Source organism: Oryctolagus cuniculus, chromosome 10, assembly GCF_051225735.1.
Source record: "Oryctolagus cuniculus isolate XC-2025 breed Fujian yellow rabbit chromosome 10, ASM5122573v1, whole genome shotgun sequence".
NCBI lineage: Eukaryota > Metazoa > Chordata > Mammalia > Lagomorpha > Leporidae > Oryctolagus > Oryctolagus cuniculus.
In genome coordinates, this window is record NC_142876.1 from 81,637,287 (window position 1) to 81,653,080 (window position 15,794).

Genomic DNA, 15,794 nt, shown 5'->3' on the forward strand with positions numbered 1-15,794 from the left:
CTTTTTTTCATTGATTTTTTCAAGTATATTAAGGATAGTAAGTAGTTTCATATTAATATAGTAATTTTTTGTGTAAACCATAATTGTGTAATTTAATAATAAATTTGAATTAATTATGGTGCCTTTTATGGCACCATAATTAATACTTTGCTACACTGATTTCCACAACTAGCTTAGTTTAACTTGTTCTGACATAATAATGTAATGGAATGAAATAGAATATTCTTTTTGTTAATTTATTTGAAAGGCAGGATTACAGAGATAGAGAGAGATCTTCCATCTGCTGGTTCACTCCTCAAATGGCTACAATGGTTGGAGTTGGGCTGGTCCAAAGCCAGGAGCCAGAAGCTTCTTCTGGGTCTCCCACGTGGGTGTAGGGGCCCAAGCCCATCTACTACTGCTTTCCCAGGCTCATTAGCAGGGAGCTTGGTTGGAAGTGGAGTAGGTGGGACACGAACTGGCTTGCTCCTATATGGGATGGCAGCACCACAGGCAGCAGTCCCAGAATACCTGTTTTTATAAAGGTCTCCTGAAATGCTTTTGTTTATTTTAAAACACCAAAACTTAAAAGTAAGCTCGAGTGTTAGGAAACTGGGTTCTAGTTGTTTTTTTTTTTTAATTTTTTTTTTTTTTTTTTTTTTGACATGCAGAGTGGACAGTGAGAGAGAGAGACAGAGAGAAAGGTCTTCCTTTGCTGTTGGTTCACCCTCCAATGGCCGCCGTGGCCGGCGTGCTGCGGCCGGCGCACCGCGCTGATCCGATGGCAGGAGCCAGGAGCCAGGTGTTTTTCCTGGTCTCCCATGGGGTGCAGGGCCCAAGCACCTGGGCCATCCTCCACTGTACTCCCTGGCCACAGCAGAGAGCTGGCCTGGAAGAGGGGCAACCGGGACAGAATCCGGCGCCCCGACCGGGACTAGAACCCGGTGTGCCGGCGCCGCAAGGCGGAGGATTAGCCTAGTGAGCCGCGGCGCCAGCCCTTTTTTAATTTATTTGAAAGGCAGAGTAATAGACACTGAGAGATCAGGAGAAAGATCTGTCGATGTCCTATCCATTGGTTCACTCCCCAGATGTCTATGACAGCTCAGCCTGGTTCTGGCAAAAGCCAGGAATCAAGAACTCAGGCTGGGCCTCCCATATTGTTGGCAGGGAGACATCTATTTGAGTCATCACCCACTGCCTCCCAGGGTGCGCATCAGTAAAGCTGGAATTGGGAGAGGAACTGGTACTCAAACCTAGGTATTCTGATGAGTGATGCTGTTGTCCCAGGCAGCTTTGTAACCACTATGCCAAACTCCTGCCCTGGATTCTAGTATATTTTTAAATGTTTATTTATTAATTTGAAAGGCAGAGAGAGAGGTCTTCCATCCACTGGTTCACTTCCCAGGTGGCCGTGGGGTCCCCAGTCCGAAGCCAAGAGCCAGGAGTGTCCTCTGGGTCTCCCAAGCATGTGCAGGGCCCAAGGACTTGGGCCATCTTCTACTGCTTTCCCAAGCCATAGCAGAGAGCTGGGTCGGAAATGGAGCAGTCGAGAATGAACCAGCACCCATATGGGATACTGGCACTGCAGGTGGTGGCTTTAGCCACTGTGCCCACAGCACCAGCCCTGAATTGATTATCTTAATGTGGAAATATACAGTATGTGTTCTTATTCTTAGGGGCTGGTGCTGTGGCATAGCAGGTAATGCTATTGCTTCCAGCCCTGGTTCTCCATTTCTCATCCAGCTCCCTGCTAATGTGCCTGGGAGACCAGTGGGAGGTGGTGCAAGTGCTTGGGCCCCCTGCACCCATGTGGAAGACCTTGAAGAAGCTCCTGGCTCCTGGCCTTGGATAGGCTCAGTTCCAGCCATTGTGGCCATTTGAGGAGTGAAAGCTTCCTCTGTCTTTCTCTCTGTTTCTCTAACTCTGCCTTTCAAATAAATAAGTAGATCTTTTTAAAAAGCATGAAAATTTTTGATATATTTAGATAATGATTGGAAGATTGGCATACATTTTTTTTTGACAGGCAGAGTGGACAGTGAGAGAGAGAGAGACAGAGAGAAAGGTCTTCCTTTTGCAGTTGATTCACCCTCCAGTGGCCGCCGCGGCCAGCGCGCTGTGGCCGGCACACCGCACTGATCTGATGGCAGGAGCCAGGTACTTCTGGTCTCCCATGGGGTGCAGGGCCCAATAACTTGGGCCATCCTCACTGCACTCCCGGGCCACAGCAGAGAGCTGGCCTGGAAGAGGGGCAACCGGGACAGAATTCGGTGCCCCGAACGGGACTAGAACCCGGTGTGCCGGCGCCGCAAGGCGGAGGATTAGCCTAGTGAGCCGCGGCGCCAGCCCGGCATACATTCTTAAACAGGCATTCACTCTGATTTTTTTCTGGGGGGTGGGGGGAAATAATTCCTTTATGGCACAGTGTTTTGCAGTGAGGTGAGGAAATATGAGGAAGGGTTCAGTAAGATGAGTGGAGAGAGTGTGGCAAACTAGAATAAGTGAAAATCATCAAAAGTGATCATTTCTCCAGCTGACTATTCCCATGTTGGTACTTGTGTTTGAACGGTAGCTAGATATCTGGATTTTTTTGGGTGAAATTTGGCTTTTAAATGTTGATAGAAATTTTTCTTAACATAGTAGGGTACGGTTTTAGGTAATTTAGTTTTAAATATTTCAGGCCCTTTAACTTTATAACCAATGACCATAAATTGAGTGGCTTATTAAATTTATTTATTAAAAGTTCTGGAGGCTGCGAAGTCCAAGATCAAGGCACCAGCAGATTGGGTGTCTGCTGACAACTCTGGTTCATAGGTAAGACCTGTGTCCATAGGAGGTGGGAGGAGCAGCCACCTTTGGGCCCTCTTGAGAATGGCATTAATACCACTCACAATGGCACCATCAGCATGATCCTTGCTAACCCCAAAAGGCCCCACTTTTTTTTTTTTTTTTTTAATATACTTATCGGAAAAGCAGAGTTACACAGAGAGAGGAGAGACAGAGAGAGGTCTTCCATCCTCTGGCTAACCCCCTCCTCCCCCCCAGTTGGCTGCAACCACCGGAGCTGTGCCGGTCCAAGCCAGGAGCCAGGAGCTGCTTCCGGGTCTCCCACGCGAGTGCAGGGCCCCTAGCACTTGCAAGGCCATCTTCAGTACTAACCCAGGCCATAGCAGAGAGCTGGACGGAAGTGGAGTAGCTGGGACTCGACTCTGCTCCGACTTCACCCGTTACGCCAGCGCTGGCCCCGTCACTTCTTGATACTGGGGATTAGTGACAGCATGTGAATTTGGGCGAAATAGAAACCTTCAGGCCCTAGCGGTGTGTGTGTTTTGGCGGCGGCAGTGAGTCTCACACACAGTATTGTGAGGGCGAGTTTGTGCCTTCTGTACCGTGTTCCAGGTTGGGGGGTTGCGATGTCCTGTCTTACCGCCAGACCCAAAGCAGGGTTTCTCCTTAAGGCCAAGTTAACATAGAACTGATTAAACACTGGTATTTCAGACGAAGTATTAAGAGAAATGAACTCAGACTTCTCATTGTTTACAATGACTGCTATCGAGGTGCAGGCTCTTGACACGTGAACCTTATTCCCTGGGAAAGAGCATACTTGAAAATTTACTTCTTGTTTCCAGAATAATAGGAGTTTATAGTAGCTTTAGATTCTCTGTGGTTAAAAACTCCTGCCTTCGACCCGTAAATCCATCAGCCGTAACCGTCCCTAGTTGCTCGGTAACTACGGGCAACCCGGAGCTCCCGGATGTGACGTCAAGGTTCTTCCTCCTGTTCTTCCGTTTGTCGACGGAACTCTGGGCTCCCGGATTTGGTGGTTGTGTACGTGGAAGCAGCTTGCGCATGCGCACGCTGGGCCCTTCCCTCAGCTGTGCGGGAAGGGCTAAGGCTAACATCCCGGGCTCGGGGGAGCCTGTTGAGGTGATGGGCACCCACTGACAGGGCCCTCCGAGGGGCGAAGCGGGGCGAGGCTGCTCCGCTGCATCCTCCCCAGGGCCTGAGGCAGTGGGCCTGGCCCTCGGCTTTCCCGCTTGGTGCTGCCGCCGCCGCTGCCGGCCGAGGAGGGGCGATGAGCTGGTTCAACGCCTCCCAGCTCTCCAGCTTCGCCAAGCAGGCCCTGTCCCAGGCCCAGAAATCCATCGACAGGGTCCTGGACATTCAAGAAGAGGAACCGGGCGTCTGGGCCGAGACCATTCCCTACGGAGAGCCGGGTAAGGGAGAGGGGGCGGGCTCCCTGGGCTCCGGCCGGCTTCTGTTCCCCAGGGAGCACAGGTCAAGCGGTGTAGACAGGGACCCTTCCTCGACGAGAGTTCCCAGGAAGTGGTCTCTCCCCGACCCCTTCCCAGATGCCGCTGGAGTCTCCGAGGTGGTCTTTGTTGCTTTCCTGGCGGGAGATCCAGCTCCCAGTCCCTTCGCTTTTGGTCCTGGGTGCGGGTCCCGCCTGCTTGCGATGACAGGGACTCGATTTGCTGCTCTTGTCCCCACGCCCTCCTTCGACAGCTTCGGGCGCACTTTGTTGCGTCGCGGGCACTGTTCGGACCCGAGACCTGAAGCATGAAACTCAACAGGGACTGCAAGAACCCCCTAACATGAGCACTCGGTGCTCAGTGGCGCGTCCTGTGCCTGTTAATGGCTGTTTCGTCTTCAGCAGGAATGGAAAATGAGTCTCGGAATAGCTAAACAACTTGCTCTGGATCCCACAGTGGGTGAAGGGCGGAATGCTGTAGTTGTTGGAGCAGTGTCTGTGGAATCCGAAGCCCAAGATTTTTGGGTTGTATCACATTTTATTTCTGAATGGCTAAGTCTCTTTTTGTTAGTCATTGAACTTTGTTTTTCAAGGATCTTCCCTTGCTTCTGTCTCTAAGGTTAACATTTTGATGTGTGGGGTAAAGATTTGTAGGTTTGATGGGTCTGAAGCTTTGTGTGGAAGAGTACGTTATTTTTGACTACTTCTGCATTTAATTTTACGTCGTTGAAAAGTCAGGACCTAAATTTGAGCTGTGTCATTTTTCAGGTGTTTTTGCACATGTGTGTATGTTATTATCTTTTTACAAAGGTGTTGTAATGACTTTGGTAGAGTAACTTGCTTTTTTCATGTGAATCCCATATTTTGAATTACTATAAAAGTGATAGAATGTAATTTTTAAATATAAAGATAGTATTTTTTAAAATCTGGGACATGAATTATGCGTGTTAATTGGAATAGAATCAGATTTCAGTGAATTGCCATAAATGTTTACTGACCACCTGCTGTGTTTTATATGACAAAAATGACCATAATCTTGAGAACAAAGTAATTTAAATGCGTGTCAAAAGATCCTGGGAATATGCAAAACATTCTTTTTTTAAAAAATTTATTTATTTATTTGAAAGTCAGAGTTACACAGAGAGGAGAGGCAGAGAGAGAGAGAGGGAGAGGGAGAGCCTTCTTCCATCCGCTGGTTCACTCCGCTAATTGGCCGAAACGGCCGGAGCTGCGCTGATCTGAAGCCAGGAGCCAGGAGCTTCTTCCTTGGTCTCCCACCCGGATGTAGGGACCCAAGGACTTGGGCCATCTTCTACTGCTTTCCCAGGCCATAACAGAGAGCTGGATTGAAGTGGAGCAGCTGTGTCTTGAACCGGCGCCCATGTGGGATGCTGGCGCTTCAGGCTAGGGTGTTAACCCACTGTGTCACAGTGTCGGCCCCACAAAACATTCTTTAGGGGGCAAATTTGATTCCTGCCAGCTAATAAGATGACAATAATCAACAAACCAGTCTTCTGTGATTTTTTGCATGTTTAATTTTTCATTGTTTTCTTATATTATGCAAATAAATCTAAAACTTTGTCCAAACTGAAGTTTCTTAAATACTTTTAATCAGGATCAGCTTTAAAGTGGTGTTAAAGGACATGGCACTGCTATAGGGCTTAATAGTTTTCAGGAGCTTTTAATTAGTTGTGCAGGATTTGTGATAATTCTGCTTAGCCACTGTTGAATTTAGAAAAGGAAAAAAGAAATTGAAGTGCTGTAAATATTTTAATAAATATGCCTTTTTTATCATGTTTTTAGTAGTAATTTTTTCTGTGACTGATAGGATAATTACCCTTTTTTCCCATAGTTTTTTTAAAAAGATCCTCGCGGCTCACTAGGCTAATCCTCCGCCTGAGGCGCCGGCACACCAGGTTCTAGTCCCAGTCGGGGCGCCGGATTCTGTCCCGGTTGCTCCTCTTCCAGTCCAGCTCTCTGCTGTGGCCCAAGTGCTTGGGCCCTGCACCTGCATGGGAGACCAGGAGAAGCACCTGGCTCCTGGCTTCGGAGCGGTGCGCCGGCTGCAGCGGCCATTGGGGGGTGAACCAACGGAAAAAGGAAGACCTTTCTCTCTGTCTCTCTCTCTCACTGTCCACTCTGCCTGTCAAAAAAAAAAAAAAAAAAAAAAAAAAAAAATCCTAGTGTCAACCACTTTGTATATGAATAAGCAGTAGTTCTAAAAAGGTACACATTTCTGAAATTGATAATGATCTTTTAATTGTTGATGAAATTTGGAATTTGAGAATGGAAAAAGCTTTGTTTTAGAGTTAATGTGGAGAGTGAGACTCTCAGAATACATTTGGCATTAAGTGGATGAAAATGGGAACTAACTGTTCCCATCAGTTTAACTTGTTCTTTGGAAAAGAACATTTTTCACTAGTATCTTGTGTTCAGCTGTGGAATGTTGCCCTCTGTGGCGAATAGCTGTTTTATTGTTGATATTATGAGAATAAAATTAACATGAACATGAATAGGTAAGGTTGTTTCGGTGTAGATGCACATGACCTGTAAGTATACTGCCTGTTGTTGTGATATGAATCATATATATTGTGGATGTATTGTGGGTTATGAATTATATGCCATTACACTCTTAATTTGTTATGGGACAGAATAATATACTTGTTTCTGGTGCTCTGGCTTCGTTTACCTGTACTCCTACTTCCTCTCAGGCAGATCCTCACCAGTTTTCTTTTTTTTTTTTTTTAAAGATTTATTTATTTGAAAGGCAGAGTTACAGAGAGGCAGAGTCAGAGAAAGAGAGAGGGAGGGAGAGAGGGAGATTGAGAGAGAGGTCTTCTATTTGCTGGTTCACTCCCCAGATGGCCATAATGGCCGGAGCTGAGTTGATCTGAAGCCAGGAGCTAGGAGCTTCTGCCAGGTCTCCCACACAGGTGCAGGGGCCCAAGGACTTGGGTCATCCTCCACTGCTTTCCTAGGCCTTAGCAGAGAGCTGATTTGGAAGTGGAGCAGCTAGGACTCTAACCAGCTCCCATATGGGATGCCAGCACTGCTGATGGTGACTTTACCCGCTATGCCAGAGTGCCGGCCCCACCAGTTTTCTTTTTTAAGGCCCAAGTTAACCCAAGGAGCTAATTAATAATACACTAAGAAGTTCAGCAGGTACAAATCACAGGTTGTATTCCCTAAGTTTCTTTGTTCTGGTTTTGTATTTATGTTTATTTATAGTGATGATTGAAGTGTGAATGTAATATGTATATTTTTAATCTTTTTTGTTGAAGGAATCAGCCCTTCTGTCAGTGGAGGATGGGACACTTCAAACTGGGGCTTGAAATCAAACACCGAACCTCAGAGTCCACCAACAGCCTCTCCCAAAGCAATTACAAAGCCGGTTCGGAGGACTGTGGTTGATGAATCTGAAAATTTCTTCAGTGCCTTTCTTTCTCCTACGGATGTGCAGACCATTCAGAAGAGTCCAGTGGTATCCAAACCTCCAGCTAAATCACAGCGACCAGAAGAAGAAGTGAAAAGCACCTTGCATGAATCCTTGCACGCTGGACAGTCAAGAACTACTGACACAGCAGAAGCAGATGTGAAAGACTCTTCTTCGAGTGTGTTAGGGGAGACTGAGGCAGTAGATATCCCATCACCTAAACCTGCAGGCCAGCATCAAGAAACTGTTAATAAGGAATCTGAGGGGAAGGCCCCAACTGTTCATCTGAAAGTATCTGAAAGTGTAATTAACGTGAAAACAACTACGGAAAGTGTGCCTAATCTGTCTACCCAGTCTGTCACAGCAGAAACAAAGGATGTGGCCTTGGAACCTAAGGAGCAAAAACACGAAGACCGACAGAGCAATACCCCTTCTCCTCCTATTAGTACCTTCTCATCAGGTACTTCTACCACCAGCGATATTGAAGTTTTAGATCATGAAAGTGTAATAAGTGAGAGCTCAGCAAGTTCGAGACAGGAGACGACAGATTCAAAATCAAGTCTTCACTTGATGCAGACGTCTTTCCAGCTTCTCTCTGCATCTGCTTGCCCTGAGTATAATCGTTTAGATGATTTCCAAAAACTCACCGAGAGTTGCTGCTCATCTGATGCTTTTGAAAGAATAGACTCATTTAGTGTACAGTCATTAGACAGCCGGAGTGTAAGCGAGATTAATTCAGATGATGAGTTATCAGGCAAGGGATATGCTTTAGTGCCTATTATAGTTAGTCCGTCAACTCCAAAGACTAAAAAAGTTGAGTTTGTTGAAGGAAAATCTGAAGACGAAGTAAATGAAACGTTAATTATACCCACCGAGGAAGCAGAAATGGAAGAAAGTGGGCGAAGTGCAACTCCTGTTAACTGTGATCAGCCCGATATCTTGGTTTCTTCTACACCTGTAAATGAGGAACATACTGTCTTAGCCAAGGTGCTTGAACAGAGTGCAGCTGCTGAAAGTCAGCCGGAAGCTCTTTCTGAGTCAGAAGACATTAGCAAGGTAATTGCGGAAAGTGATGTACTTCTCAGAGATAAAATCAGTCATTTTAAAAATATTGCCCTTGATGCATAATGATTTGTACTGATTTAAAACAGATTCAGCCTTTGCCATTTCATTGTATTATTAATATTAAATTATTTTAAATTTCTCCAAGGCAACTATGGTAAAGTGAGTTGATATTTTCAGAAAAACATAAAAGTTTCCATCTTACGTCTTTATTGTTAATGTTGTTACTACCTTAAAATTCCTTTATTCTATTCCTTTTAGTTTATCTATTTGTCAAAGACTATTTTCTTAAGTTAAACACTTCAACTTCTCTGTAGATGTGTTAAAATGAACATAAATATTATGGTTTGTATTTTGCAATTTTTTGACTCTTGACATTATTTGTAGCAAGTCTTTTGTCTTTTTTTTTTTTTAATAAAGAAAGTGACAAATATTTCTTTTTTTTCATCTACCATCTGCTGGTACATTCCCCAAGTGTCTGCAATGGCCAGGGCTAGGCTAGGTGCCAGGAGGTTCCTCCTGGTCTCCCATGTGGATGGCAGGGGCCCAAGCACTTGGGCCATCTTCTGCTGCTTTATCAGGCACATTAGCAGAGAGCTGGATCGGAAGTGGAGCAGCCAGGACTTGAACTGGCACCCATATGGAATGTTGGCATTGCAGGTGGTGGCTTAACCTGATATGCCACAATGCCAGCCCCAGTTAAGTCTTAAATTTAGTCTTTTATTTAATCTTTAATAGTTGATGCTCTCTGTTACTAATATTTCTATTTCGTTTGATCCTTATGGAGTGTGTCTCCCTGTATCACTTCAGTTTGTTTTCTTTTTCTTTTTGATACCGTCTATTCACTGCTGTCTCACATGAATGAGAAAAGGAAATGTTTGAGCAATGACATTGCTTGGGAATGACAGATTGTCTCTACCTAATACATATAAAAGGAAAGTGACATTAATTCTTTAATATTAAGTTGTAGTTTTGGCTTTTCATATGGCTTTTAGATGAAAAAATTGAGTTGTTGGGGCTGATGTTGTGGTGCAGTGGGTTAAGCTGCCACCTGTGATGCCAGATTCCAAATGAGTGCTGGTTTGAGTTCCAGCTGCTTCTCTTTTGATCCAGCTCCCTGCTAATGTGCCTGGGAAAGAAGTGAAAGATGACCAAAGTGCTTGGGCCCTTGCCACCCACATGGGAGACCTGGATGGATTTCAGGTTCCTGACTTTGGCTTCACCTAGACCGGATCATTGCGATCATTTGGAGAGTGAACTAGCAGATGGAAGATATGTCTTTCTTTCTCTCTTTCTTACTCCACCTTTTAAATAAATAAATGAATCTTTAAAAAAAATTGAGTTGACATCTTTTATAGACGAAAGGATAGTTTATAGGACTATAAGTCTATAAGGATAGGGATAAAGGATGTATTAAAGAGATTTCCTCTCACTGCCACGTATTGAATGATATACTATTAAAAAAACACCAGATTTTAGTATCTAGTTTTAATATTCACAAACAAAATGCCATGAAGTATTACTCTAAGAAGGAATAGCTATATGCATAATACATTTAGCAACTAATGATTTTTGATTTATTTGAGAAAGACAGGGAGCCCCCATCTGCTGGTGTACTTCCCAAATGCCTGTAACCACTGGGGCTGTTTCTCGTCTAAGGTATACCTGAAAGTGTAATTTTCTGCATCTAAGCATATGTAATCTTCGACCAGAAATTGCATGATTGTTTTCTGAAGTGGTTAATCTCCCACCAGCTATGTGGTTGTACCAATTTATACTCTCCTGTCAGCTCTATAAAAGTTCTTAGTGTTCTGCATAAACTGTGTTCCAGTATTGTTTTTAAAACTTACTTCTATTTCATTTCAAAGGCAGAGAGACAAAGAGAGATTTTTCATCTGCTGGTTTGCTTCCTAAATACTGACAACCCCACCAGGGCTGGGCTAGGCTGAAACCCGGACCCCAGAACTCAATCTGGAGTTCAGATTGGAGCCCAGAACTCAGATCTCCCACACTGAGTGGCAGTGACCCAAGTACTTCAGCCATCTACTGCTGCTTCCCAGGGTGTGCATTAACAGGAGACTCAACTGGAAACGGAGCTGGGACTTGAACCCAGGCCCTCCGCTATAGGATGCAGCTGTGCCATTTTAACTGCTGTGCCAAATGCCCATCCTCCCAGCATTATTTTTGTGAGATACTTCTCTTTTATTTGTTATAGTGATTGGTTTACTTTTACAAATCATCACCTGCATGTGTTAAAAATGGCCTTTTTACAAGTGTTTTGACTTTCACATATTTTACTCCAGACAGTTGAATTTCTGAATGAGAAACTGGAAAAAAGGGAGGCCCAGTTATTAACTCTTAGTAAAGAAAAAGCACTTTTGGAAGAAGCTTATGATAACCTGAAAGAGTAAGTATTTTATAAGTGTGAATAATTTCATACATTTTGTGGTGGCCCATAAACTTTTTGGTTATTTGAGTGTTTTTGAAATTAAAATGTTTTGTAATTAACTTGTCCATAATTATTATAATTGCTTAAAAATTACTTTTCTATTGAAATTATCTTTACCATATTGCCTTTGGCATTGAAGAGAGGTTGTTATGCAAAAATGAAAACAAAACTTTATTATTAAAATATTTTATAATTATCATAATATTTGTTTAAAGAAAGCTGTGATATTATAGTTAAAAATTAGTTAAAAATGTAGTTAAAAATTTTTGAGTATGATTTAAAGAGATATTTAGGAAAAACAAGATTCAGAACTGAAACATTTTATTTACCTTTTTTTTTTGTATATCTAATATTGGTAACATTTTTACCTTCTGTTGTGTTTTCTTAGAGATGTTTTAAAATGAAAATCTAGCAAGTAATTTTTCTCTTAATAGTGTGTAGGCCCCAGACATGTATCAGATAAGATAATAATGAGACACGTGTTGGGGAAAATGTCATCCTTTTGAGGACTATTCTTGTCTTGTTACCTTTAGAATATATAAAGAGTATCCTCATTCTCAAATATTTTAAATTTAGTGAAATGTTCCGAGTGAAAGAAGAAAGTAGTAGTATTGCTTCCTTGAAAGATGAGTTCACTCAAAGAATTGCAGAAGCAGAAAAGAAAGTTCAACTAGCATGCAAAGAAAGAGATGCTGCTAAAAAGGTAATAGAATTTAAAGTAATATTAAACTGTATAAAATCAGATTTTTGAGGATTGCACTGTTGAGTGAATTTTCAGATTAAAAAGAAGATTTGATGAATACATAGAGTGTAAGTATTAGCAATTATAGATTTTTTTGATACATTTAAATTGATGGTTCTTGTGCCACTTAAATCTAAACAATTATTTGTTTAATTTATGTCTATATCCTTGCAAAATATGTAGCAAAGATCATAAGAATAGTTTTTGTAAATGATAATTCCAAGATAAATACACTTAAATCTAAATGGTACTATATAAATTAGTTTATCATTTATCTCATTTGTTACTCCACATCAAATATCTCTTTTTTTTTTTTTTTTAAGATTTATTTATTTGAAAGACAGAGTTACAGAGAGAGGTAGAGACAGAGAGAGAGAGGTTTTCCATCCATTGGTTTATTCCCCAAATCGCTGGAGCTAAGCTGATCTGAAGCCAGGAGCCAGGAGCTCCTTCCAGGTCTTTCACATTGGTGCAGGGGCCCAAGGACTTGGGTCATTCTCCGCTGTTTCCCAGGCCATAGGAGAGAGCTGGATCAGAAGTGGAGCAGCTGGGACTTGAACTAGCACCCATATAGACTGTCGGTGCTGTAGGCTGGGATTTTAATCTGCTGCACCACAGTGCCAGATCTGACAACAAACATCTTATGTACTTCTTCAAGTAATTCTAAAATAGATTTTTTTTTTTTTTTGACAGGCAGAGTTAGACAGTGAGAGAGAGACAGAGACAGAGAGAAAGGTCTTCCTTTTTCTGTTGGTTCACCCCACAAATGGCCGCCATGGCCGGCTTGTTGTGGCCAGCTTGCTGCAGCCGGCGCATGCCGATCCGAAGCCAGGAGCCAGGTGCTTCTTCCTGGTCTCCCATGCGGGTGCAGAGCCCAAGCACTTGGGCCATCCTCCACTGCCTTCCCGGACCACAGCAGAGAGCTGGGCTGCAAGAGGAGCAACTGGGACAGAATCCGGTGCCCCAACTGGGACTAAAACCTGTGGTGCCAGCGCCGCAAGCGGAGGATTAGCCTAGTGAGCCACGGTGCCAGCCTAAAATAGAGATTTCTAATGATTAGTAACTCCATTTTGAGAGTCATAATACTAACTTATTCTAATGAGAGTTTCTCAATTTCAATGTTATGGATATTTTGGACTGTGTTGTGAGGGACAGTCCTGTGCATTGAAGGATGTTTAGCAGCATCCCTAGCCCCTACCAATGACATACCAAGAGGACCACCCACTTTGCCACATTGCCAAATGTCCCCATGGGAGCAAAGTCATCCCTGTTTGGGGACCACTATTCTCCCATCCAAGTACTAACAAGGCCCAACCCTGCTTAGCTTCAGAGATCAGATGAGATCACGCATGTTCAGGGTGGTGTGGCTGAAGATGGGAACCATTATTTTAATGCTTCTAATTTGCAACCATTGCCTATTTTAGAAATTGGTAACAATTAAGTTAGTAGTTATTGATTGTATTATAACTTTTTTTTTTTTTTTTTTTTTTTTTTTTTTTTTTTTTTTTTTTGACAGGCAGAGTGGACAGTGAGAGAGAGAGACAGAGAGAAAGGTCTTCCTTTGCCATTGGTTCACCCTCCAGTGGCCGCCGCGGCCGGCGCGCTGCGGCCGGCGCACCGCGCTGATCCGATGGCAGGAACCAGGAGCCAGGTGATTATCCTGGTCTCCCATGGGGTGCAGGGCCCAAGTACCTGGGCCATCCTCCACTGCACTCCCTGGCCACAGCAGAGAGCTGGCCTGGAAGAGGGGCAACCGGGACAGAATCCGGAGCCCCGACCGGGACTAGAACCCGGTGTGCCGGCGCCGCTAGGCGGAGGATTAGCCTAGTGAGCCGCGGCGCCGGCTTGATTGTATTATAACTTAATAACATCTCAGCATTTGCCCTTTCTCTGCCTTTGTGCTCGCTGTAATTCTAATTTAAAGTTTATAATTTCTGTATATGCATACAGAAAAGAAGTATGTCGTATACTGCCATTTGTTTGGTTGCTTTAATTAGTCGTTCAGACTCCTCAATGATGACCGGAGGGTGCCTAACCAGTGTATCTCTTCCTGTCCCAGCAGTGTTTTTTCAAATGCAAATACTTAACCTATAAAATATGTGCAGAGACAGTGGAGGTTTTTAAAAATTATCTTATCCTCATTTGTATTTCCATATTAAATCTTACATTAATATCTGAATTTAGGTTCGTATATCATATGCAAAACTGTTTTCTTAGTCTTCCTCAAGCTAATAGGTTAATTGGAAGAAACTTAAATATTCTTTTGGAAATGTGATTATGGGTGCTTCTTTGGACAGGGGAAAGAATTGAAAAGTATGCATAGAACTAAAGTAATTCTTTATGGTATTCACAGATTTTCTTTTTATTAGGAAATCAAAAATATGAAAGAAGAACTTGCCACTAGATTAAATAGTAGTGAAACAGCCGACCTTTTGAAAGAAAAAGATGAGCAGATTCGAGGGTTAATGGAAGAAGGTATGTATTCTATTGCTGTTGAAAAATACGGTAAGAATAGGAGAGGTACTAGCCATATGACTAACTGATGCTTCCTAATGAAAATATTGAAAGGAAGAAATATTTGTACTCAAACCACAGAAATGGTACATGACAGTTTATGGAAGAATGGGGAGTAAGATACTTAGATACTTTTTCTAGAGAGGAAAAAAAATAGCTTCAGGAAAAATAGGCAAACATTTGTGCAGACTTACAAAATCTTTTAATAGGTTTTAGGAGCCCATTATATTATTTAAGATAATTAATTTATTTGAAAGAGTGACAGAGAGGTCTTCCATTCTCTGGTTTACTCCCCACGTGGCCACAACAGCCGGACTGTGGCCAGGACAAAGCCAGAAACCAGGAACTTTCAAGTCTCGCACGTGGATCCAGGGTCCCAAGCACTTGGGCCATTTTCCGCTGCTTTCCCAGGCTGTTAGCAGGGAGCAGGATTGGAAGTGGAGGTGCTGGAACTGGAATCTACACCCATGTGGTGTGTTGGCTACACAGGTGGTGGCTTTATCTACTACACCACAATGCTGGCCTAAGGATCCCATTATTTAAACCAACATGTGATTTCATAAAATTCATGAAAAAAGAAAAATCCATTTATTTTGATGTAAAAATAACCATTGGTAATAGGAACTGGATTAATGTCTTTATATAATACTCTGGGAGAGAGGAGATTTTGGAAAAATTAGTCAAGTGAATATCTTTTTCCTTTTCTTAAAGTTTTTCTAATAATCACATTAGGTGGGATCAGTGTTGTGGTTCAGTGGATTAAGTTGCTACTCGTAATGCCAGCCTCCCTTATTGGAGTGCTGGTTCAAGTCCTGTTTGCACTGCTTCTCATCCAGTTTCCTATTAGTGAGCATGGGAAAGCAGTGGAACGTAGTCCAAGTGCTTGGGCCTCTGCCACTCGCATGGGAGACTTGGACAGAGTTTCAGGCTCCTGGCTTTAGCCTTGTACTGCCCCGGCCATAGCACCCATTTCGACAGTTGAACAGTAGATGGAAGATCCCTTCTTTTTGTTTCTCCCTCTCTCTGTTGCTTTATCTTCTAAATAAATATATCTTTAAAGGAAAAAATAATAACACTTACTACTTGTAGAAGTTTTTCAAATTTTAGGAAAACATAAGAATAAAGAGAAAAATAGATTATAATTTGGTATTAAAAATAACTTAATTTCTTTTAGTTTCTTTTTAATCCATTTTCAGCCATTAAGATTATATATTTAATTTACAGTCTTCTTTTACATCTTCCTTTGCTGTTAAATGCTTTGTTGTTGTTAACGGCTATATTAAAGTGCCTTTGTAGGTATGGCATAATTTATTATGTTTTCCTAGTGTACATATGTGTATTTCTAAAAAGTTAGTATTACAAATAG

General features: G+C 42.7%; 1 protein-coding gene across 2 annotated transcripts in view; it reads left to right on the forward strand.

Moving 5' to 3' along the window:
- The first annotated feature begins 3,762 nt into the window (after positions 1-3,762).
- The window catches only part of TMF1 (TATA element modulatory factor 1), a 38,901-nt gene continuing 26,869 nt past the window's right edge, over positions 3,763-15,794 (forward strand). The window contains exons 1-5 of one of the 2 annotated variants that reach the window (XM_002713303.6): positions 3,763-4,193; positions 7,510-8,717; positions 11,027-11,130; positions 11,749-11,875; positions 14,284-14,389. In XM_002713303.6, the coding sequence (XP_002713349.1) occupies positions 4,052-4,193; positions 7,510-8,717; positions 11,027-11,130; positions 11,749-11,875; positions 14,284-14,389 (1,687 nt within the window). In that variant the 5' untranslated portion in view covers positions 3,763-4,051. The remainder of the gene's footprint in view (positions 4,194-7,509; positions 8,718-11,026; positions 11,131-11,748; positions 11,876-14,283; positions 14,390-15,794) is intronic. The other variant, XM_089305930.1, reaches the window with a different exon arrangement.